Here is a 25,832-nt window from a genome sequence, read left to right as displayed (position 1 = left end):
TACCAGGTGAATAGATGAAGCCCATGGTGAATTCGACGGTTGAGTGACGCCGTCTATGAGAAAAGCCGCGAATGACTCCTTTCAAACACGCTCGGGTGGGGTCAAATTGACCCCCCCCCCGAAGGTTTTTCCAGAATGGTTTCCGAACGACGCGGCGTAGCCGGGCCAAATGTTGCATAACTGTTCACAATTAAATAACGGATTACTTGGTATCAGAAATTTATATTAACCTTGTAAGGCCACTGACTTATGGCAAGTCAAAGTCAGGCCACGGTTTCAGCAAAGCCAATTTCTAGAGACTCGTTCAATCTGATGCAACAACGGAGCGTTTGACGAAGTTATACCTCTTTGAGATGCTTTATTAGGCAACACAAGCATTGAATGAGCAAATTAAGTTGACCTAAGGTCAGGTATGGAGGTCAGACCAAGGTCAGAACCCACCTGTTTTGTTGCTCTAGGGCTTGCTCTATGGGGTATTTTCCGGTGCTCATTTTGAATTTACTGATAGCAAGAGTCGCATCATACAGCCTCAAGTGGCTTCTTAGAGATCATAATAGGTTACTGACCTAAGATGACCCAGGTCGACATTTTTTGAAGAACGCGCTGCCAAGCGTAATCTTTGTTCCTTATTGAAATGCAAAACTTAGGGCAGTCTTGTATGATTTTGGTCACCAAGACCTTCAAAAGGTCAAGAAAGGTCACTGACCTTAAATGAGCTTGTAACCTTTTGTTCAGAAACAGTTATCCAGGTTCTGGGGGCACTTTGGAGACCAACCTGAAATTTCACCTTGTTTGACCTTATTTGACATAAAGGTTATGACCTAATGACCTCAAAATTTGACCAAAGGGAGTTCACGTACAGATCAACATACCCTGCAAATTTGGTGTCTCCAGCTTTCTTAGTTCCCGAGATCTTAGTGGGGTCAACTTGACCCCCATCCGAGCGAAGGGTATCTAGCCGGCCACCCGGGCGCGTGTTAAGACTTAGAACTTGAGAGGCGGTCGTGGCCTCGGGCTGAAAAATGTCAGCGGCGAGCTTTCGGTGTCGATGTGGTGCCGCGTGGGAATCGTGCATTTGTGGGAATTCAGTGCTTGCCTTAAATGCATGACAGTGAAGTCAATCGGATCGGTGAGCGTCTGTACGCCGCGATGAGACGGTGCGACATCAGCGATGAGATTCAACGTAGTGCAGAAATCAATGCCAGGAGTAGGTTCCTGATCATTCACATTGATCAAAACAGAAATGCATTAATACCTTCGTCGCGGCGAGGGATTGGCGCGTCAAGAGAAAGATCGCCGTCGATGCGGAAACACTGGCCGGTCCCAGAGGAAGCTCTGACGGCAGAGCTCGCCAACCTGAGTTACACGACTGTTTCACATGGCATGAGAGATAATAGCTTTGAATATCAACAATGAAGTCGAGCTTTGTAAATTGGCGTAGGCTGCGACCTTTTACACCCACCTGGGTGGCTGGTTGAATACCCTGCGCTCGGGTGCAGGGTCAATTTGACCCCATGAGATCCTAGAAAGTAAGAGAACTGGATGTACCAAGTTCAGAGAGTGGGCTGGGTTATATCTAACCCCACCTGTGTCAAAATTTGAGGTTCACAGATCATGACCATGCGGTTGGATAGGGTAAAACAAAGTCGAACTCCCTATTGGTTTCAAAGTGCCCTCATATCTCCTCATGTAACAGCCTTGAATCTACATACAAGTTCTAAGCAAAGGTCACTGGTGCTTATTTAAATGGAGTGTGCCACATATGCGTGGGTTTTTTTAATGGAATAAATCTTTTGAAGAGCATTCGGTGCATTTTAGAGCCTTGCCATTCTTAAAACCCAAAACCTTCTACCTTTTTAACTACACACCGGCGAAAATGGGTGACTATTCCAGGGAGAGCGTTTTAACGTCACCCTGGCATTAATGATATTATGATAACGTCATTCAAATCCTGCCATTTCATATGTCATGCAGCAATCAACTCCAAGAAATGAGTAGCGGACGAGTCGTACATATCTGGCGTTCGTGAGCACGATTTCCAGATATAACGGTCGTCAATTGGCCCTCAATCAGTGTTGTGCAAGGCACAATGAAGTTATCAAACAATAATGTATTGAACAACATAGTTACTAAATAAAGAAATGGCGGTGTCTAGAGCAGTCTTTTCCACTTGAAAGCATACCAACAGTACTAAATGAGCGTGTTTCGTCATGTTTGGTGGTTGCTTCAATATCTTCTAATGTGAAACGTTCGCTTAAAGGCCAGTGGCCTTACATGACCTTCTGAAGGTCATGGTGGTATTCTTTTAAACATTTTGAAGACCATGGTGACCAAATTTCTACGAGAATGCCTTGCTTTTTGCATTTCAGTCAGCGCCAAGGATTACGCTACGCGGTATCTTCCTATAATCAAAATGTTGAACTGGCTCATCTTAGGTCAGTGACCCGTTCCGACCTTAATGAAGTCAATGGGAAGTTCTGTTGCGATCCCTGATGCAGATAACTTCGAAACAAGCACCAGAGACTACCCCATATACCAAAATCTCGGGTGAAAGGTAGCTGCTTCCTTTTCCAAGATACCTCTCATTTTTATATCAAAAGCATGCCATTCAATTGCCTACAGTTATGCAAAGTTTATCCGGACGGTGTGGCTGTACCGCACCGTCCGGAAATAGTTCTGGAAAAAACCTTAGGGAGCAAGCTGACCCCCGAGCGTGTGTTAATGAAAGGGTAAATGGGATGTTCTACATTTGAAGACATTGAATCAACATCAGATATGATGAAAACAGTTCACCTTTTACTGTTGATACATTTCTAAGTGGAAAAGACTTCTTCAGGCAACCTAACCCTCTATTTAGTAACCATCTTCCTCAATATGTCACTCTTTTATTGCGCCATCGTACTTTGCACAGGATTGACTAAGAGCCACTTGGGGACGTCCTGTTTGGAAGTCGTGCTCACGAACGCCATATATGAGCGACTTGATTATATATTGCTTGGTCTTGATCGGCGCTGGACAATGTAATGACAGGATTTGAAAGATGTTATTTTGACTTGATGTATTCCAAGGTGACGTTCAAACACTTTCGCATAATTACTCTCTCACATCTTTGCGGCCTTTAACACGCTTTCGGTTGGGGGTCAAATTGACCCACCAAAGGTTTTTCCAGAATGGTTTTCAAACAGCGCGGCGTAGCCGCGCCAAATTTTGCATGGCTGTAGACAGTTGGAAAGCGGGTCATTTGGTTTCCGATCTAGATGCATCTTGCAAGGTCGCTGACCTATGGCAGGACAAAGTCAGACCATGGTTTCAGGGAAGTCAATTTCTTGGGAATCGTTCAATCTGATGCAACAACGGAGTGTTGGACGAAGCCATACATCTCTGATATGCTTTTTTGGGCAACACAACAATTAAATGAGCCAATTAAATTGACCTAAGGTTAGGTATGAAGGTCACACAAAGGTCAAAATCAACCTGTTTTATTACTCTAGGGTTTGCTGTATGGAATAGCCTCTGGTGCTCATTTCGAATTAATGACAGCAGGAACCGCATTCCACATCTCCCATGGACTTTTTAGAGGTCGGAATAGGTCAATGACCTTAAATGACCCGGGTCAACATTTCGTTTTTAGGAACCTGCTGCCTATTGTAATCTTGGTCGCTTATTTAAACGAAAAACTCAGAGCAGTCTTGCAATGATTTTGGTCACCATAACCTTCAAAAGATCAAAAAAGGTCACCGACCTTAAATGAGAATGTGATTTTTTGCTTAAAAACAGTTATCTAGGCTCGGGGGCACTTTGGAAACCAACGTGCAATTTGGCCTTATTTGACCTTATTTCACCCGCAGGTCTGGTACCTCAAACTTTGATCTAAGTGAGTTCACGTACAGGTCAACATGCCTTTCGAATTTCGTGTCTTTAGCTTTCTTATTGCTTAAGATCTCAGGGGACAAATTGATCCACCCACCCCAACCGAGCGAAGGGTATCCAGCCGGCCTCCGGGCACGTGTTAAGCTCCGTAACCAGAGGGTTTTAGGCATTAAAAAGAGCACGACCGTGAGCTGCATCGAAAGGCCTTCAAGATGTTTATTTTAGCTCAAAATTCCGCACAAATTTGGAGCACCTTTCAAGATACCCGTAATCGATTCGATTTCATTCTGTAAAGTTTGGCACTCAGGGAGGTACAAAAGAGGGTGCAAAGGGTGCTCGGTTTGTTTTGGCTGCGTTAACACGCGCCCGAGTGGCCGGTTGGATATTCTTCGCTCGGGTGAGTGGGGAGCAATTTCATCACCCCCACCCACCCCCACCCCCCAAGATCTAAGAGCTTGTGTCGAAATTTGAGGTTCCTAGGTCATGACCTTCGGGTCAAATAAGGTCAACCAAGTTCAAACTCAAGAGTGGCGCCTTAAGTGCACCTAGACCATTTCATGCAACCTCCGTGAGCCTAGATACCTGTTCTATGCTGAAGGTCACTGGTACTCATTTAAGATCATTAACATTGTTTGATTTCGAAGGTCATGCTGACCAAAATAATGCGAGACTGCTTTGATTTTTTAGCCGAATAAGCGTCAATCGTTACGCTAGGTGGTGTGTCCTTAGAACAAAATGTTACTTGGGACATTCTAGGTGAGTGACCTATTCTGACGTTTGAGAAGTCCGTGGAAGATGTATGATGACCTACCTGTCATGAATAAATTGAAAATGAGCACCAGAATCTACCTCATGCAGCAAACTCTAAAATAATAAAACAGGTATGCTCAGACCTTTGTGACCTTAACTGACCATAGGTCGATGGAATTTGCTCATTCAGTTGTTGTGCCGCCGAAGAAACTATCTCAGAGATGAAGGGCTTCATCTAACACTCCGTTGCTGCATCGGATTGAACGACTTCCTAGAACTTGCCCTCGCTAAATCCATGGCCTGAAGCGACCTGCCGTAGGTCAACGACCTTACCTTACAAATGATATCCAATCTTTGATGACAAGGGATCCGCTACTCAATTGTCCACATCTATGCAAAATTTCGCCGTTCCAAAACTGCGCCGGAAAAACCTTTGGCGGAGATCAAAGCGACCCCAGCCCGAGCAAGCATTAAGAGTCGCACCAAAACGGAAATGGATCCCGGCCATTCCAGGCGTGGTTATGCAGGTGAAAGGTAGGCAAGATTTCGGGAAGAAATGGCAACATGTGTGAGCCGATTATGTAACAGGCGTTTAACACTGCAGTACAACAAAAAATGCTGAATGGCGCATCGCTCCATGGTTCGGTTCGCCAAAATGAGCGCTGAAAGACGAGTTGAGCTCCTACATGAAAACAGCGATAGAGTCGGGTTGGACCGACGCCTATTCGGTCGTGACAAATTTGTGCAAACACATCAGGTAATAGTTCCAATGGAAATGAACGTTTAATGCCGTCTTGGATAAAATGCCGTGCACCTTTGCCTGGTCGCAAAGTTTAACAGGCTTGCAATGCCTCTGGATCTGTGCGCCAGTTTTTCACAAAATGCTCCATTTCTTACGAAAATCAAGATCATTGGGCCGCTGAAAATAAAGTTCCTAGGACCAAGGTGTCCTAAAGTTAGGAAAAAAGAGGGCGGACCCTTTTGTGGTGAACTGGACCCCTATGGCCTGAGCACCTGGATCCTGGACACCGCCACCCCTTCCCCATCTACTTCCCAAGAGCGATTCCCACTCCCGATTGCTGTTTCAATGAGTGCCGGCGTCGTCACACGATGTTCAGTGGTGCCCCTTGCGGCCACCACGAGAACCACAAGCGAGTGACCGACCCGCAAGAGGCCGTCCTAAACAAGGCTACTAAATTAAGCTTCTGGAGTGTTGGTGCAGTCAAGTCATATTCTGCCGGAAGGGTCTAAACAACTGGCATATGACGCAGACACGCAAGTTTTCGGAAACGGTGTGTCCGATCGCCTTGAAACCCTCCTCAATCAACTTTACGCGATGAGGGAGTCATGAGGAGGCAATATTGAGACCTGACCTGGGGTCAAACACCTCGAAAACACGAAGAGAAAACTTTACATGCAAATGCAGACAGCTCAGATCTCGGAGCCTACTGGACCGATCACTGTTAAACCTTCACCGTTGGACGCCCACACCTGATAACCTCCTACATGTCCAAGTTTGGTGACCCTAGGTCAGGTCAAAAGTCGTCAAATTTCACAGAGTCCAAAATTATTGCTTGCAGACAACTTATAGCTAAACCCTACTGGACCGATCACTGCCAAACCGTCATCAGTAGATGCCCATACCTGATAACCTATTGCAGGTTCAAATTTGGTGACCCTAAGTGGTCAAATTTCAAAAGGTTCAAAATAACTGCCCGCAGACAAGTTAGTTCAGAACCTACTGGACCGATCACTGACCTGACCAAGGGTCACCAAATTTGGAGCTGCAATGGGGAATCAGGCATGGGGCATCTAATGGGTGAAGGTATCACGGTGATCGGCCCGGTAAGCTCTGAGATCTGAGTTGTCTGCTTTGCATGTAAGATTTTTCCTTCGCGTTTTCGAGGTGTTTGAACGCAGGTCAGGTCTCGATAATGTCTTCCCATGACTCATCTCATTGCACGGGATCGATTGGTGAAGGTTCCAAAGCGATCGGACGAGCCGTTTCAGAAAACGGCTCGTCGTTCGGGGCATTGACATGGGTGGTACAGGTTCTCGACCCTATCAATGTATTGATAAAAGGCAATAATTAATAAAAATGGAGATGATTTAATTGACCATGTTGCCATTGATACCACTGTCGTATGGTGGAGGACAGACTGCAAATAGGATATGCTTGTGTGAACTTCGTGCAGACGCACACGGGCTATATAAATATATAGGGATAATGGCGTGGAAAAGACAATTGGGACAGGCAGCTGGGGGCTGAACAAGGCTATCTAACTGGGGCTGAAGTCCTGACCGTTACTGAAAGTCCCGTCGGCGTGCGGATTCGCGTGCTGTGCTGAGTTCGTGTGTGGATTGAATGGTCAATAATGTGCGATTGAGACCCTCTACATTGTGTTTTGGAGCGTTCTTGAAGCCATCTTTGAAGCTACTTAGCATTAAAAAGCCAGCTGAGGAGGAGGAAGAAGGGCTTAGGACATACACCATCAGCGAAAGGTGCATATCTGACTTGTGAGAGGTGTATCCTAATTGTAGATCTCACGATTCGTGCATTTAACTCCAAGTATTTGGAGCAGGCAGCGCACTTGATCAAGCACAGCATTGGGTGCTAGGTACTATGTTTAAAGCTTGCAGGCTGGTCATGGCAGCAAGTATTGCTGCTCAGCCATGTGCCTCAGTTAGGGGTGCTTGCAGAAATTGCAACTTGAGCCCAGGTGTCACAAAAATTATTGAAATGTACAGGGCAGAAGAGCTGCATACACTGATCACCTGTAGAAGGTTATGAAAAGACAGGAATGGGGTTGTAATATTTGTGATAGAATACTTGTGATAGATGTTAATGTCTGGTCCTGGAACTTTGCTATCACATACAGATTATATTGACTATCCATACAGGTAAATGGGCTTTTTTTTACTTGGGTACCTGTATTGCCGACGGTGGGGAGAGCTACGCTGGCTGCAGGGTTCCTGTACTGCCATGATGGAGAAATGCTGTTAGGCATCAGCCGACGTAGTGACGTCACTGAAAATGGGTTTGCATCGATCTGGGTTCTTTTGGGCCGACTGAAGGCTACAAGGCTTTTGCTAGCGATATGATGTCACTGGTATTCGACTGGATATGTGACGTCACTGTTGTGAGGCTTTAGGGCTCTTTTGGGTGCAATGAATGCCGTAAAGCATCACCTGACGATATGTCGCCGCTGGTATTCAATGAAACATCAGGCGCAACGGGCCTCATTCCATCTTTACCTTTCGTACCTGTCTGCTGCAAGCATTTGCGTGCCGAATAAAAGCTTGACCGAATCACCTGAATGTGTGACGTCACCAATCACCACTTGATACGAGTGCACTTAGGCCCCACGGCCGCGGTGTATCATGTTCCGTGAAATATCACTGGGTATCGTGACGTCAGTGATATTCGACTAAATATTGGTCGCAACAGGTCAAGGTTCATTTTTAGCTTCGTACCTGTCTACTGCAAGCACTGGCGTGATGAATAAAAGCTACCAAATCACGTGAGTGTGTGACGTCACTGGTCATGCATTTTTATGGATCTTTGGGGGCCAACTGAGGGCCGTAAAGCATAGCCTAATGGTGTGACGTCACTGGCATTCGACTGCGTGTGATGTCACTTGTGATCAGATTTTACGGCCTCTTTTGGGCCGACGAAAGGTCATACTACATTAACTGAAGATGTGCCGTCACTGGTATCCGAATACAATTCAGGCGGCCATGGCCATGCTCCATCTTTACCTTTGGTACCTGTCCATTGCAAGTATTTGAATGCTGAAGGAAGGGTCTGCCGAATTACCTGAGTGTGTAACGTCACTAACCATCAATTTGTATAGACTGTTTTGAACCCACTGTAAGCCATACCACATCAGCTGACCATATGACGTCACCGGTTTTCGTCTAGGTGTCATGCGCAACAGGCCATGCTCTATCTTTGCCTTTCGTACCTGTTTACTGCAAGCATTCGCGTGCTATATCAAGGTGATGCTGAACCATCTGAGTGCGTGACGTCACTGGTCATGAGTTTATACAGGTTCACTTGGGCAGCCCAATGCAACAAAGCATCATATCCTGTAAAGCATCGCGGGATGATATGACGTCACTGGTATTCGACTCAACATCAGGCGCAACAGGCCATGTTCCATCTTTACCTTTCGTACCTGTCTACTGCAAGCATTCGCGTGTTATATCACGTCATTGGTTAAGAGTTCTTACGGGCTCTTTTCAACCCCCTATATGGTATAATGCTTCAGTTGACGATATGATGTCACTGGTGTTCGACTTAGCATCAGGCACAACATGTCATGTTCCATCTTTGCCTTTCGCACCTGTTAAAGTATTGGCGAGCCTAATGATGGCTCTGCCGAATCACCTGAGTGCGTCATCATGAGTTTTTACAGGCTATTGTTGGCCGGGAAAGCCATTAGGCATCATCTAACGATATGTCGTCACTGGTAATCCACTAAGTGTGTGACGCCATTGGTCATGAGTTTTCCCGCGCCTTTTTGGGCCGACTTAAGGCCATTAGGCATCAGGTAACGATATGACGTCACTGGTATTCAATTAAGCATCAGATACAATATGTCATGTTTCATCTTTACCTTCCGCACCTATCTACTGCAAGTATTCGCGCGCCACATAAAGGCTCTGCCCAATCACCTGAGCGTGTGGTGTGACTGGTTATGAGTTTACGCGGGTTTACTCGGGCTGACTGAAGGACATCAAGCATCATCTGGCGATGCGACGTCACTGGTATTCAACTTAACACCAGGCGCGACAGGCCATGTTCGTCTTTACCTTTCGTACCTGTCTATTGTAAGCATTGACATGCTTAAGGAAAGCTCTGTGAAATCTCCTGAGTGTGTAATGTCACTGGTCATGAGTTCTTTACGGGCTGCTTTTTTGTAGCTATAGGGTACAAGACATCAGTTGACGATATGACATCACTGGTATTTGACTTAATCTCAGGCGCAACAGGTCATGTTCCATCTTTGCCTTTCGCACCTCTATACTGCAAGTGTTCGCGCGCTACATAAAGGCTCTGCCGAATCACCTGAGCATGTGGTGTAACTGGTCATGAGTTTACGCGGGCTTACTCGGGCTGACTGAAGGACATCAAGCATCACCTGACCATATGACGTCACTCATATTGGGGCTGTGGCCCAGACTTATGGCCGCTAGGCGGCGCCTTTGATTATTATTTAGCCATCAGGGCATTCCTGACCGTAGCTGCTCAGGGGCGCATCCTGTGATGTCGGGCGGAATAGCTTTGCATATACGTCGGTTTGTGGGCTGGGATCACCTTTGTTTTGTGTTTACGTTTGTTCAAAATTCTAGTCGTTAAAACAGCCCGTTGCGTTTGAAGTTGTTACTTAATGGTGCGCACAATAAAATTAGTGTGCTTAACTATGGTGCATCTCCCACCTCTGCTGCGGAACTCCGTAGCCGTAGGTGGCCAGGTGACCTCCTACCAACTGATGATCAGTGACGTCACATACTCAGGTGATTCGGCGGAGCCTTCATATAGCACGCGAATATTTGCAGCAGCCAGGTACGAAAGGCAAATATGGAGCATGACCTGTTGCGCCTGATGTTTAGTCGAGCACCAGTAACGTCATGTCGTCAGCTGATGCATTATAACCTAAAATGGGTTCAAAGGAGCCCGTAAAAAACTCGTGACCAGTGACGTCACACACTCAGGAGATTCGACGGAGCCTTCATTCAGCACGTCAATACCTTTAATAAACAAGTACAAAAGGTAAAGAAAGTACGTGGCATGTTGGACCTGATGTTAAGTCGAATAACCGTGACGACATATCATCCTGTGATGCTTCACGGGAGGTGTTGCTTTGTGGCCTTGGGCGGCCCAAGTGAATCCGTATGAACTCATGACCAGCGACGTCACCCACTCAGATGATTCGTCTGGAGTTTAGTCGATTACCAGTGACGTCATATCGTCAGCTGATGCTTGATGTCCGTCAGTCAGCCCGAATAAACCTGCACAAACTCATGGCCAGTTACACCACGCGCTCAGGCGAATCGACAGAGCCTTTTTGTAGCGCACGAATACTTGCAGTAGGCAGGTGCGAAAGGTAAAGATGAAACATGGCTTATTGCAACTGATGTTAATTCGAATACAAGTGACGCCATAACGTTATCTGATGCCTAATGACCTGAACTCGGCCAAAAAAGGCCCGTAAAATCTCATGACCAGTGACGTCACACACTCAGTGGATTACCAGTGACGTCATTTCGCTAGCTGATGCCTCATGGCTTTCGCTCAGCCAAAAATAGTTGGTAAAAATTCATGACCAGTGACGTCGCACACTCAGGTGACTCGGCAGAGCCATCATTTAACGCACCAATACTTTACAGGTACGAAAGGCAAAGATGGAACATGACCTGTTACGCCTCATGTTAAGTCGAACACCATTGACATCATGTCGTCAACTGATGCATTTTTCCCTATAGAGGGTTCCAAGGAGCCAGAAAAAACTCATGACCAGTAACGTTACACACCCAGGAGACTCGACAGAGCCTTCATTCAGCACGTCAATACTTGTAATAGACGGGTACGAAAGGTAAAGATAGAACATGGCCTGTCGCGCCTGATGTTAAGTCGGACACCAGTGACGTCATATCATCAGCTGATGCATTATACCGTTTGAGGGTGCAAAAGGTCCCGTAAAAAGCCCTTGACCAGTGACGTTACTTACTCAGGAGACTCGACAGAGCCTTCATTCAGCACGCCCATACTTCCAAGAGACAGGTACGAAAGGTAAAGATGGAACATGGCCTGTCGCGCCTGAAGTTTAGTCGAATACAGTGACGTCATATCGTCAGCTGATGCTTGATGTCCTTCAATCAGCCAGAGTAAACCCGCGTTAACTCCTAACTAGTTACACCACACGCTCAGGTAATTCGGCAGAGCCCCTGTGTCGCGCGAATACTTCCAGTAGATATGTGCGAAAGGTACAGACGAAACATGGCTTAGATGTAGCATGGCCTGTTGCGCATGATGTCTAGTCGAAACCCAGTGACATCATATCGTCAGCTGATGCCTTGTGGCCTACAGTAGGCTCAAAAGAGTGTGCAAATTAATGGTCAGTGACGTACACACTCAGGTAATTTGGCAGAGCCTTCCACGGCAATGCTTGCAATGGACAGGTACCAAAGATAAAGGTGGAACATGGTCTGTCGCGCCCGAAGTTCATTCGAATACCAGTGACGTCACATCTTCAGTCATTGCCGTATGACCTTTCGTCGGCCCAAAAGAGGCCGTAAAACCTCATGACCAGCGACACGCACAGTCGAGTGCCAGCGACGTCACATCTTTAGCTGATGCTTTATGGTCTTCAGTTGGCCGCACAAAAAATCCGCCAATACTTGCAGCAGACATGCACGAAAGGTATAAATGGAGCATGACCTGTTGCCTGATGTTCAGCCAAATACCAGTGACGTCATATCGCCAGCTGATGCCTAACGGCATTTCGTCGGTCCTATAGGGCCCGTGGAAACCCACGGCCATTGACGTCTTACAGTCGTATAGCAGTGACGTCGTTAGCTGACACCTTGTGGTCTTCAGTTGGCCGAAAGCACCGTTGGAACTCATGGCCAGTGATGTCACACACTCAGGTGGTTCGGCAGCTTTCATCCAGCACGCCAATGCTTGCAGTAGACAAGTACAAAGGTAAAAATGAAGCACGGCCTCTTGCGCCCAGTTTTTATTCGAATACCAGTGACGTCACGCTATCCGGTGATACTTCGCAGACCACGACACACCGTGGTCGTGAGGCCTAAGTGCACTCGTATGAAGTGATGATTAGGGACGTCACACCTTGGGGTAATTCGGTCAAACCTTTATGCGGCACGCAAATGCTTGCAGCAGACAGGTACGAAAAGTAAGGATGGAACGAGGCCGGCCGCGCCTGGTGTTCAATCGAATACCAGTGACGACACATGGCCAGCTGACGCATTACGGCATTCAGTGGACCCAAAAGAGCCTTACACACTCACGACCAGTGACGTCACATACCCAGCCGAATACCAGTGACATCATATCACAAGCAAAAGCCTTATGGCCTTCAGTCGGCCCGAAAGAACCCCGATCCCGATCGATGCAAAACCATTTTCAGTGACGTCACAATGTTAGCTGATGCCTCACAGCTTTTGCCCCGCACGACAATACTCGAAACTCTGCAGCTAGCGTAGCTCTTCCCTCCGTCGGCCATACAGGTACCCAAGTAAAAAATTACCGGTAAATGTCTGTTAATGGCATGAGCGCAGCATATGCACATCTCAGAAATAATATCTGACCATTTTTGTTTCCTGCATGCACAAGTTTTTGGAGCCAAATTTGAAGGCTCACTGGTCCAGAGTGTATGTTTTGCAGCAGCTTGATGGTGTCTCATATGCATTGAGAAGTGTGTTAAAAGTCACAAGCTGTTCTGTAGCTTGCTGCCATTGTGCATATCTTGTGTGGCTTATGGCATGCAACATTTGGAGAGGAGGGCGCTATGGAATATTTTGTATTGATCACCACTCATTTACCTTTTTTCATTTGTTGGAACTTATTTGGCTTGTACTTCTTCCCTTGATCTTCTTCAAAATACCCATTCAAAATAAGTAAGGATTAAAGGGACAGCATGTTGCAGGTCACACGTAAGAGGCAACAAGTGAACTTATTTCATCATACCTGATGCTTGCTGTAATACCTTCGGATGTGAAAACTCCCAATAAGTGGTATTTGGACCCCATTGGTCAGAGTGCTAGAAGTAAATGGTGGAATGATCATATATATATATATATATATATATATATATATATATATATATATATATATATATATATATATCCATACAGGTAAATGTGCAGGGCAGATATATATATATATATATATATATATATATATATATATATATATATGGCAGATATATATATATATATATATATCTGCATATATATATATATATATATATATATATATATATATATATATATATATATACATGATCATTGCACCATTTACTTCTAGCACTCTGACCAATGGGATCCAAATACCACTTATTGGGAGTTTTCACATCCGAAGGTATTACGGCAAGCATCAGGTATGATGAAATAAGTTCACTTGTTGCCTCTTACATGTGACCTGCAACATGCTGTCCCTTTAATCCTTACTTATTTTGAATGGGTATTTTGAAGAAGATCAAGGGAAAAAGTACAAGCCAAATAAGTTCCAACAAATGAAAAAAGGTAAATGAGTGTAGTGATCAATACAAAATATTCCATAGTGCCCTCCTCTCCAAATGTTGCATTTCCAATGTATATATATATATATATATATATATATATATATATATATATATATATAGGTATATATATATATATATATATATATGCACACATGTATACATACATGTATGTATGTATGTATGTATGTATATAATAATAATATCATATATAATCTATATGTAGTCTTAGACATGACTTTTCCAGTTCAATACCTAATACAAATGTGGAACGCTTCCTTTAAGGCCTAAAACCCTCTAGTTTCTCAGCTACATGTCAATGAAGGTGCATGCTACAACTGCTATTCATATGCTTATGTAGCTCAGAAGTAGGTCTTTAGTTAGAAGAAGTAGTTAGGCTTTAGGTCTGATTTAGGGCAGGGCTGTGAACTGCACTGACATCTTCAATATGGCTAGTTCAGTTTAAAATGCCCTAAAAATGTGGAACACCAGCCTGAAAGTAAGCCAGTACTTTAAGTAAAGTGATTTCACCATGTCTGATGCTTTGTTCAATATCTTTAAGTATGGGACATTTCCTAGGAAATGTTCCATATTTGAGAATTCTGATACAAATATCAAATATGATGCAATAAGCTCACTTATAGCATTTGGTGTGCTTGTAAGTGGAAAGGACTTCTTCAGACAACACAGTTTCTGTGTTTAGTAGATATATTTCTCAATACACTGTTGTTCCATTATATCATTAAACCATGAGCAGCACTAATTGAGCACCAAGTGATGGTTGTTATGGCCAGAAATCACGCTTACAAACGACTCAACAATTGCATTTGGGGGCCATTGATCAGTGTGGCTAATGGAGTGGTAGAACTTGAATGATGTTATTTTGGGATCATTAATGCCTGGATGACCTTGAAATAGTCTCCCTGAAAAAGTATACATGTCTACAGGCATATAGCTAAGAAACTTGAGCGGTGTAGGTCTCAATAAGGGCAGTGCTGTAAACTGCACCAAATGATCTTAAAGATAGTTATTTTGGCTCAAACCCCCATACCAAGTGCAGCACTTCATTTCAGTGAGATCATACATAGTTCCTGGATTTGCCAATACCATGTCAGATCATTTCATCTTTCAAATTAAGGTAGACTGAGTTGAAATGTCAGCTTGTAGTTGATCATTATTCCATTGAAAACAGCTGCCAGTTAAGAGCTGAAATGTTAGCTTGTAGTTGATTATCATTTCATTGAAAATAGCTGCTAGTTAAGGGAACTTCAGTGGGGGAAGCCAGAATGATAAACATGGTTATTGTAACTAAGCCAAGCCAACACTTCAAAGAATATGCAAAAAACAAAGGAGAAGAAAAGGGTCCCAATACCAAAATGACTGAACAACCAAGCTAAGCTTAAAGGGAATGTTCCATGTTGCAAGATATTGAAGTAAGCATTGGATATAATGAAACAATGTGACTTGTAAGAACTGGTATACTGTTGAGTGCAAACTACAGCTGTAGACAAGTCAATTGCTCTGTTCAGCAGCTATGCTCCTCAGCACATTATTGTTTGTTTGCATCATCATACCTTGCACAGCATTGATTGTGTGCCAATTGACGGGCATTATGTCTGGAAAGCGTGCTCACAAACGCCAGATACGAGTGACTGGATAATCATATATTTATTGACCGAAGTCGCTGCATGGCTAATGAAATAGCAGGATTTGAATAAAGTTATTGTGGTGCCATGGATGTCTGGGTGACCTTGAAATCGTCGAACCAAAATAGTTTGAAGATCTTCGCGGGCGTGTAGCCCAGAAACTAGGCGGGTTTAGGTTATAACAAGGGCAGTGCTCTGAACTGCACTGAATGATTTTCAAGAGGGCTTTTTCAGTTCGAAGCTCCATACAAATGTGGAGCACTCCTTTTTCCCGAGCAAACTGGCATGGCCAGACCCAGTCTGACCTGACCTGACCTGACTTGACATGACATGACATGATGTAGCATGACCTGACCTGGCCTGCTCTGACCAGACATAACTTAACCCAGTCTTGCATCATCTTTCCAGGGTGTGGTGAACATCATTCGTTCAAAGGTATAGGTGGAGCGGTGGCCAATTCCACGCTAGGTAATTTGCTACATGTTTTACTAGTCGAGGATGGAACGAGGTCAGAGGCCAGCCATTGACCGATCATCACCTCTCTCAACCTAAGCACTAGCGCTGTCTAGAATAACAAGGGGATTAAGGGAAATGTTTGGCATCGGAAGATATTGAGGCAAGTATCAGGCATAACGAAAAAAGCTTAGTTATATCTTTCGTATGCCTTCAATTGAAGAACTGCTCCAGACAATACAGTTTCTTCGTTTAGTAAAGATTCTCCTTGATGCGCCATTATTTGATTACGTCATCGACCGTGTGCAATATTGATTGGGAGCCAATTGACGACCGTTGTATCTGGAAATCGTGCTCACGAACGCCAGACGGTAACGACCGACGGTAACGACGGAATCGACCATTGTATTTTCATTGGCCGTGATCGGCGCACGCCTTTTGGAACGGCAGGATTTGAATGACAGTATTATAACGTCATGAATGCGAAGGTGACCCGGAAGTATTTTTCTCCGAAAGATGGTTCCCGCCTGCGCGGGGCGTTTAGCTTAGAAGTTACAGGGGTTTAGGTCTTAAGAAGGGCAGGGCTGTGAAACTGCACTGAATGATCTTCAATGATGACGAGTGCAGCTGAAAACCCCATACAGGTGTTGAACATTCCCTTTAAGCTAGGGACGATAGCTCTCCAAACATCATACTTATGTCTTCATGTCAGTACGTAGTGATCTCATGGTATATATTTGTACTGATAAGAGAACGGTTCTAGGACAGATAATGATGCTGCTAGTGTTGTCATGAGTTTCTACAAACCTGGAACATGGTTTAAGCCATAAATGATGTGCTCTACAAAGTGCTACGTCTGCTCCAGTGGTACCCAACTTCCTGCATGCCAGCAAAGCATGGGAACCCTAGATGTTGACATGTGATCATCCATTATTCACCAAGTGCTTCCATAATGTGGAGTCTGTTTTATGTGGGGTCTGTTTCATGTGCTGCATGTACATGCTTCCTGTTCTTGGATTGACCTCTGTTTTATTAACAAGCCTCTAGTGGTTGATTAAGATGGCACCAAGCTTCCCCTGGGGACTTGGTTAGGGAGCAGGGGTTAGGTTTAAGCAGGAAGACCGGTCAAGTCGTCCCAACCTCACAACACAGCACTTGGCTGTTATTTTGAGCGTGTGATGCATTCAACCTTTCTTGTTTCACACAAAAACCATACCTCAAAAATCACAATCAGTATCCACGATCAATGCAATGTATGGGAGACTGTGAGCTTTGCTTAGTCCTAGGTTCACTCGCTTGCCAAGTCAGTCAACAGCTACTGGCGTATCAAATTCGCATTACTTGTCAAAACTGAAAAGGGGAATGCATGGAGAACGGTTTATCTGTGAAGAAGATTCAATTGGTGAGCACGACTACCGGGCACTTACACAATGCGGTTTTTCCTTACTGCGATTATATCCAATTTTAACATATTTTGCATCAGGTCTTTTGTGCTGTCTGCTTTGTTGATTTTGTGGTAGTCTCGCGGCGGTGGTGGGCGTCCAAGCTTCTTCTGGGGCATCCCGGAGTCGATGGCGGAGACGAGCTGGTTCATGTCCGGTGCACTTAAGGTCGACGCCTGAATTATTTATACGTGATCGCCCTGACGTTCATTGGGAGGGCCAAGGAGACCGCCGAGGCCGTGATGCTTGCTTCCTGAGAGACCACGCTGCATCGGCCAGAGCTGCGCGCAGATCCCGCACGGTGGGCAGGATGGTGTCAGCCTAGGTGTGTCGCTGTCCCCGATAGCCACGACGTCGCCCTCCAGTGTCAAGCTCTCGGGAGCCCCTGTCGGAAGCTAGGAGACGCTGTCTGCGCCTCGGTGTTTGACACCGTGGATGTGGATAATGTTGAGGCGGCGGCGCAGGGTTTTCTCCTGGAGGCTGCGAAGTCGGTTGTTTGGTATGACCTCCAGGGACCGCTCACCGAAGATTTTTATCAGTGGCTTATGATGGACAGCGGTTATCAGGTTCTCGCAGCCCAAGACCAAATACTGCGTCTTGTTCAGGGCGTCGGGTGCCGCTAAGGTCTCACCCTCGATTGGCGTCTGGCAGGATTCGGCGGGTTTGTTGGACCTGCTTCCCGCTAGAGTGGTCTTCCAACCGTGGCGGCAACAAAACAGAACGGAATGGGCTGAGGCTACTTACAGTGTTTTTTTTTGAGCCAGAAGCTCGTCTTCGACCAGTCTGTTGCGAGGCGTGTTGTCCGATGTGGGTGGCATACTCCGCATTCCTGTCTGGCGAAGAGGTGGAGGGGATATTTGTTGAACCATACGGCACGGCTTGGCTGGTGGGTTCAGGATACCCGTAACAAACAAGGCTCCGCACGTTACTCCGAACCCAAGGCCATCCATGCAAACCATTCGGATTAGTTTAGGAAAAATGAGACCAGAAATGTAGAACGGCTTCAATCCTTTCCAAGGCAAGGCTTCCGAGACATGTGCCATCCAAATGAATGTTATGTGACAATGAAGCTGTTGAATTTAGACGGAACTTAATGGGGGTTCCTCGGGTTTGCAAAAGTGGCCAGAACGATGCTACCGTTATTTGCCACTTTTGAGCAAAATATCGCCATCATGACCTCGAAAAACAGTTGCAGGCCCGTAACGGCCAAGGTCAGGAACTTCAACTCGGAACACAGGTACGAGGTTTGATTCCCCGCGGTGCCCGTCCTTCATCTCAGGGTGAGAAGCAGATGGTGCCGTCTAGTCTGTGCAGCTGAGTGTGTCATAAAGTCCCAATGACACACAAACGTCAAATCTTTGAAGCATATGTAAAAGTTGTTTTCTGGGCGGCCTTCTGAAAACTTCAGCATCGTGCTTGAAACGGCTCAAAATTGTATTTAGAAAAAAGCTTAGTGGTGCATTGAAGGCCCCTTTTCACGGCTAGGGCTAATCATATAGCGGTCAGCCTGGACTTAATATCTGATGCCCCTCAATTTTCGTAGAATGCGGGGAAAGAAAATAATTGTACGATCTGAATACTGAGTTAAGACAGACCAGCTTACCAATGCTCTTCGACTACCCAGCGCAGTTAAGCTGGGAAGTCCGTCTGCACTTTCGAGCATTTCCTTAAGATCCTCTAGCATTTCCGGCGGCCCGATCCTGCAGCGCGTGCCGCGACTCGAGCGTCAAATGTCATCACGCGGGTCTTGGGAAGCTCCGGCCGCCGCGCCGGCGAACGCGGCGGCACCTGACGGCGACCGCCGCCCTGTTGCTGCAGTCGATGGCGGCGCCGGCCGAGGAGGAGCAGTACGAGGACGAGGAGGACGGAAGCCAGCTGGCTGGCGGCAGCGGCCGGCGCCGCTTCTTCAGCAAGGAGCTGCGCTGCATGATGTACGGCTTCGGCGACGACCAGAACCCGTACACGGAGAGCGTCGACCTGCTCGAGGACCTGGTGATCGAGTTCATCGCGCAGATGACGCAGCGCGCCATGGAGGTGGGCCGGAACGGTCGCGTCCAGGTCGAGGACATCATGTATCTGGTGCGCAAGGATCCGCGCAAGTATGCACGCGTGCGCGACCTGCTCTCCATGAACGAGGAGCTGAAGAAGGCGCGCAAGGCCTTCGACGAGGTCAAGTACGCGGCCACGTGAGGCGTCCTTGGGATCGAAGCCGAGGTCACACGGCTCCCTTGGCAGCCAAGTTGACGACCCATGCCCCCGCAGATAGTCGTGCCGCTGGCGGGGGAGGGGTAGACGGAGCGTGGCGCCGCTGCAGTTGGGCGTGTGGCTGACGGGAGGTGCCCTGGAGCCGGATGGGTCTCAGCGGGCGGCGATGTGTTGGCTGTGGTTGTGTTGAAGTCACAGCCGTGACGTCAGGGACCGCGCCGCCAGGTACAAACAGTGCTATCGTCCGGCATCTTCAATTTATCAGGCGCTAAGCCTCTGATTTTATGTTTGGCCACTTTTGTGTTGTTTAAATTTGGTTGGTTATAACTATGAACCTTTTGATTACGCAGGTCTTCTGAAATTGCATGACAGATGTGGGACAGTTTAGGCGACAAGCACTGTAGAAAGCGAGGAATGTCACATGTATACTGAACCAGTACGTACGGCACGCTCGGCTGTCGTGTCCGGTTAACCAATAACTATGAGAAGTGTTTGCAATCGTTTCAATGAACCTTGTGCACCATTGATGCGCGACGTGTGATGTGATCTAAAATGAAAATAATCCTCTCCGCACCGTTGTGAGTTGTTCCATTTCATACGCCCTCATCTTGGAATAAAGATCTTTTATAAGGTGTCATGATGACATGCATTTGAGAGGCCTATGCCGTGCATCGAAGGCACGGTACTAAAACGGAAACAAACATCAATGGGACGTGTTATGGCGGGTTGGAGGTCGCAGTTGCGCTGGCGTGCACCACTGTGATACCAGCTAAGAGACAGGTTTCTCGTGTCCGCCCGGCGCCTTCGTGGGGTGTTACGAAACAGATCATCGTGCCCGTCGTGCAGCTGGACGCCGTGGTTATGCACGCCGCGCCATTTGCGGCTGAAACCGTTAAAAGGTGCTCGTATCCTCTCATCGTGAAGGGGGACATTCGCGAAGCGAGGTCAGTGAGAAATGGTTAGTTTCGTGTGGTGACCTTGGCGGGACGTTGACGGAAGGATTCCCGCGTCCGGTATACATGACTTGGTGGAACGTGTCACCGTCACCGCCATATGGCAGGGTCAGAACCACTTACTGTCGGGTTATCACGCGGACGTGAGTTGCGAAACATCCGAAGCACCCATTTTGCACACGCAAAAGCGTGGCGTTGACAAAGTAATTTATCGTTGGTAATGCCGAAGTGAGCTCCAGCAGTAAGCGTGCCGCCAAATGCAATGAATGCGCTTTTGTGGCCCCTTAGTGGGCGTGGTTATCAGTTCAACAACTAACAAGCATGCAGTTCTTCAGTGACACTTTGTAGTGAGATTGGCATGGAACTGCGACCGGTGACGGCGACACCGCTGCGCGCTGGTCACAGCCGGTGGCTGGTCACGCGCCGGGTGGTCCGGCCTCCGATCGGGCCGCGCGGCTCCGGACCGACACATGGCCGCGAGCAGCTGTCCGGCCGCGCCGGGCGCACCAGCAGAGCGTGGCGCGGCCGGCCCGGCCGCTGGCATCATCTCGCGCGGCCGGTCGTCGGCGCGGGGCCGCTCGCGTGCCGCGCTCCCGCGCTCTCTGCAGACGGGCGGGGTGGCGGTGCCGCGCCACGTGTCGCCGCCCGGCCGGCCGTCTGGCAGGGGTGGCGCCAGTGCCGGCGGAGGGGCCGCAGCGGCCGGCGCTGCTCTCTCGCCACCTCGAGCCTATTGATCGCGGCCGAGGCGTTACTCGGCGCCCTGTTCCAGAGCGGGAGCGGCGCGGAGCAGCGCGCCGCACGGGCGCCATGAGCGCGCCGCGCCGGCCCGGTCGGCCCGCCCATCAGCCGGCCGCCGGCCACACAGCAGGTCAGTCGGCCCGGTCCGGCCGCGGCCGGCGCCCGCCCAGCCGTCGACCACTCACGTCAGTCCCGGCCTGAATAATACCAACATCCCGTTTTGCTCAAGCGACAGTCGTCAGTTTTGTCCCCTGTGTTGCCCCGGTAGCGTATAGCCTTGCCCGCTTGTGGCGTCGCCGTGCTTCAGACTGTAGCCGATGGCGTGCACAGAGCCCATCCCTGACCCTCCCTCCCCCCTCCCCCGACTGTGCCGATTTGTTTGTTGTGATAGGCGGCTGAAGTCCGGTGTACTGACACTGCAGGGCCTTGAGCCCAGCTGGGTTTTGAACTAACGATTGTCAAGGGGTGGCAGAAATTCGTGGCTTATGCTTAGTTGTGTGATGCTGTGTTGTGTGTGATGACCCGTAATCCGAAAATATGTCGCCGACGGTTGCATGCAAGCCCTAGCGGTCATGCACATATTCCAAATGCGGGCGAATTCTCTCCCTCTCTGTCATCCGCTCCCGTCTGCTCCCTACCCACCCTTCCATTTCTGGCTTACCACTCCCGCCCACGCGACCCCCACCCTGCACTGATGCGTCACCGGCTTCTGCCGTCGCAGACAGCTTCTGACTCACACACTCACTGGCAGAGTTCGCAGTCGCCAGTACATTTTGTGCTGCGGTACCGTGCTGTTCCACTGCGCTGCCACGCATTTAGAGGGTGTGGAGTACATCTGTTCTGCTCGTTTCGCCGTTACCTTCCTTTCGGATTTGCGTTTGTAAATATTGCGCTATAATTTTGCCGTCTCCGCGCTCTAGGGAAAAGATGCTGGTCTCATAACCCAGCGGCATTGGGCACAAGTCCCAGAGCTGGAGTAATGAGGGAGGGAAGGTCGGCTGGCAACTGGCCAAAGAGTATTCACCCAGACCCTGGGCGACCGTACCGCAGAATTGTGTGGCACGTAAAACCCTCCGCATTCTTGTCCGGTGAAAGGGTGCAGGCAAAATGACCCGTTTAACCGGACGGCACTACTTGGGGGGTGGGTTCATGGTGCACGCAACAAGCTATACTTAGCAGCGCAAGTAATCGGAAACCACTCATGCAAACCACTGAGAATACACTACGAGTGTTTTTATCAAAAGTGATCGGCGGTGCACGCGCCGATTATAATCGGCGACCGCGCCAAGCGCTGAGCCCCCATGCGCACGCTCATGGCTTTCATGGGGATGTTTACGGTGCGTCAGCAATCGCATTGGTCACACTCCCGATCTAAGGCCATGACGCAACCGGGATTCGAACTCGGACCTCCCACGTGGGAGCCTGACGCGCCAGCCTCTCGGATATGACGACGCCAGCAGACGTATATAGTCCGAGCTAATACCAGCATGCCACGATATCGATAGGACACCCTCCTTGCTGTGCCGCTCACGCCCGTTTGATGAAATAAAGGCAGCGAAACTGAAGGTGGCACCCTGCCGCGGTGCGGGCTGCTAACTGTCGGATGGGCTGGGTGCCGCTGTGCGCCTCCCCGGAATGGACTCTATGTGGGGTGAGGTGCAGCCGCAAGACGCATCAGGCTGGCCGGGGAGGGGCTAGGGACTGATTCAGCAGAGTGGCGCGCCCAGATTGACCGCCGCCCGCCATTAACCAGCTGTGGGCTGTGGAAAGCACCTCATTTGGCGAGCAGAATACTGGCTGTGTGCCCCGCACGTCCGCCGCTCCGTGAAGGCTGAGCAGCAACAGCGTGGGTGTGGGCGGAGACGGCCACGGGATCCAGCGGCGGATAACGAGCGAGGCTCGCCCACCAAGTCAGCGGCATGAGGTCGAGCAGCCATCCCAGTAGCACTCAACCGAAGACTGCTTTTGGGAATAATGGCTGTGCTTTGAGGGTCGAAACGCGGAGTCGAACGGAAGAGAATGTTTTGCTTACGCTGATTTGCGTTGTCTGTCCCTCATTGATGTTCTACGACGCACTCAGCTGTTGAGGCCTATGTGGCGTCGCCTGCTCCTCATCCTGGCAGGACGGGGCTTCCACGGGGAATGGAACCCGATCTGCGCAGTTCATCGGCATTAGAGAGTGAGTGCGAGAAATACGGATTAGCGATTGAACTGAGGACCCGTGCCACGGACACATCGCTGAAAACTGACGGCGGTACCGTGGGATGAACGATGGGAACTGAGAAGTTAGCCGTAGATAGAATGCTCAATTTAACAGCTGTGAGATGGGGTGCGTGCGGTAGATCTCCACCCGACTTTAAATTCCTCTGACCCAGTCCTCGCACAAATTACGGGGTGCACGAAGACCAACTCTGTTGGTCAAAATGGGACTTGATATTTTGCATCAAGGTGATCTTCGGTGGAAGATGAGCCAAAACGGGGCAATCCCTGGGTAGGCGTATGGGCCTCTCCGAGCCCGTGTACCGGATGTGCTGTCGTCTGACAGCACGATGTGCGAGTACGCCCTGACACCTTTCCGACTGTACAGTTGAGATTGTTCACTGTCGAAGGAGCTTCCACTGTTGGTGTGCCCGCCGAACCTGGACCAGGTACATTCGGCACGGGCTCAGCCGAGCCCGAGCCGGTCACGTGATCCTCTCCCATTGGCCCGGACGGCGATCACCGGACGCTGTCTGCGGTCGTAGTGCTGCTATTAAATGTGTGCCAATACGACCTACCATGATCATTCAACGCTGATAACAATGAACATGCTCTGGCGGACTGACGGCCTATGGCTCAGTGACGAACGTACAACGGCGATTGGCGCGGACTGAGGATATCGTGATATTGACAATGAATGGGTAGCGGATAGCCTGGGGCGTTTTTGCGAATACGCTGTGCTTGTGATCGCCTGTACTGAGAGCTTTGTTGCTGAAAGTGGTGCGCACCCTGCCTCGTATTGCTGGGATAGTTGGACGTGAGTCTACCATGGGGAGCGGACACTGGTTGGCCTCCACCACAAAGCCAGCGCTCGTAGACTGTAACAAACGTTTTTCATGTTATCCTACAGTTCCCCCAGTTATATACAAGGATATTGACTGGACAGTATGATCGGACAAGGCCAACCGGAGTCGAGGGCATCGTAAGTGCTTGACCGGTGCGTCACCAGTCAACTTATCACACCTAGCTTAGGGGAGCGCCAAGCAGTTGTCGGCAGTTGTGGTACAGGCATATGGGATAAGGGCTTCAACCCGCAGATAGCGGGGCCTACTCAGGATGAAGCCCGTTTGCCCGGCCAGTCATGAGTGCTGGTGATCTATATGGGCATTAAGGACTTCGCTGGTGGCACTGATGATGATTTGGACTCCCGGGCGCTTCATCTGCATGGTTGCTCAGCAGGGACTGGCGTCCAAGGAGCTCGTCTTTTACATGGTTCGTGGCGCACCAGGTGCCCGCTCTCACACTTGCCGGGCTGTTCGCGGCTGGGTCTGAGAGCGGCGCTCTGTCGGGCCGCTCGGAGCCGGCGTTACTGGCCGACCGACCAGCCATCGTAACCTTTCCTGCGGGCGTCTATGGGCACAGAACCAGCTGCTGCCAGATATCTCGCCTGCGAGGTCCCGTCACTGGCCCGTGCCGTGCTGGGACGCGTCGTTAACGTGACCAGACCCGTGGCCTTCAGTGGTCTTGGGGGGGGGGGGGGGGCATCGCCGCGTGCCGTCTCTCTCCGGACGTCCCGGAAATAGTCGTGCTGCTCCTCTGAGCACAAAACTAGAGGCGCCCGCTCGGCTGCTGCGTCAGTCCTCTGCTGCCTTTGGAGCTCGTCGCAGACAGGTTCGGGCTGCCTGACCTTCCTGGGACCTTCCGACGTAGGGAGGCTGTGGTGCTGGCGCCAGATGACGCTGTGGCTCACCGAACACGGGCCGAAGGCTGCTCCCTGTGAACGGATATTGTGCTTACGTACATATTAGGGGTATGAACCCCCTATATCACGGGAGAGGCGTGTCAAATGTAGGAAGACTTTTGCGTTTCGTTGTTTCACGGAGCCAAGATAATTGACAACGGGCGGCCTTGCCACGCACATGCTCGCGTGCTCGATGGTCCGCTGTATGTAGCGGTTGAGATTTGTTGGAATCTCCATGTGAACGACCACCGATGCCCCGACATGCTTTGTTTGAAAGCCCAACTGCTGCATGAGTCGGTAGGTTCTACTGTTGTATACTGCTGTTTAGCTACTGTATGAGTTCGACTGCGGTATCTGCCAGCCATTAGATCTGAAAGCATACTGGAGTTTTTCGTGACGTAGCGCATTTGGACGGATGCTCACTGCATTGGCTGTTCATGATGTGCTGCCAGTCAGCGGTCATTTACAGCGGAATAACTCGTCATTGGCAGCGGAGTGGCCGCTGCAAATGATCGCTCATGTACAGAAATACAAAACCGGTTGGGACCAAAGGGCTACTCCAAACAACC

At 48.8% G+C, this 25,832-nt stretch overlaps 1 protein-coding gene across 1 annotated transcript; it reads left to right on the top strand.

Annotated features, from left to right (window-relative positions):
• Positions 1 to 6,894: 6,894 nt before the first annotated feature.
• Positions 6,895 to 20,272, top strand: Taf13 (TATA-box binding protein associated factor 13). The gene is made up of 2 exons (XM_037235276.1): positions 6,895 to 7,122; positions 19,246 to 20,272. Exon 2 carries the CDS (start codon positions 19,249 to 19,251, stop codon positions 19,615 to 19,617), a length of 369 nt encoding a protein of 122 aa, XP_037091171.1. The 5' UTR covers positions 6,895 to 7,122; positions 19,246 to 19,248; the 3' UTR covers positions 19,618 to 20,272.
• Positions 20,273 to 25,832: the final 5,560 nt, after the last annotated feature.

This window comes from Pollicipes pollicipes, unplaced genomic scaffold, assembly GCF_011947565.3.
Source record: "Pollicipes pollicipes isolate AB1234 unplaced genomic scaffold, Ppol_2.1 Scaffold_7261;HRSCAF=8764_pilon_pilon_pilon, whole genome shotgun sequence".
NCBI lineage: Eukaryota > Metazoa > Arthropoda > Thecostraca > Pollicipedomorpha > Pollicipedidae > Pollicipes > Pollicipes pollicipes.
The sequence above is the reverse complement of the archived record's forward strand: the minus strand, read 5'-3'. Positions and strand labels throughout refer to the sequence as shown.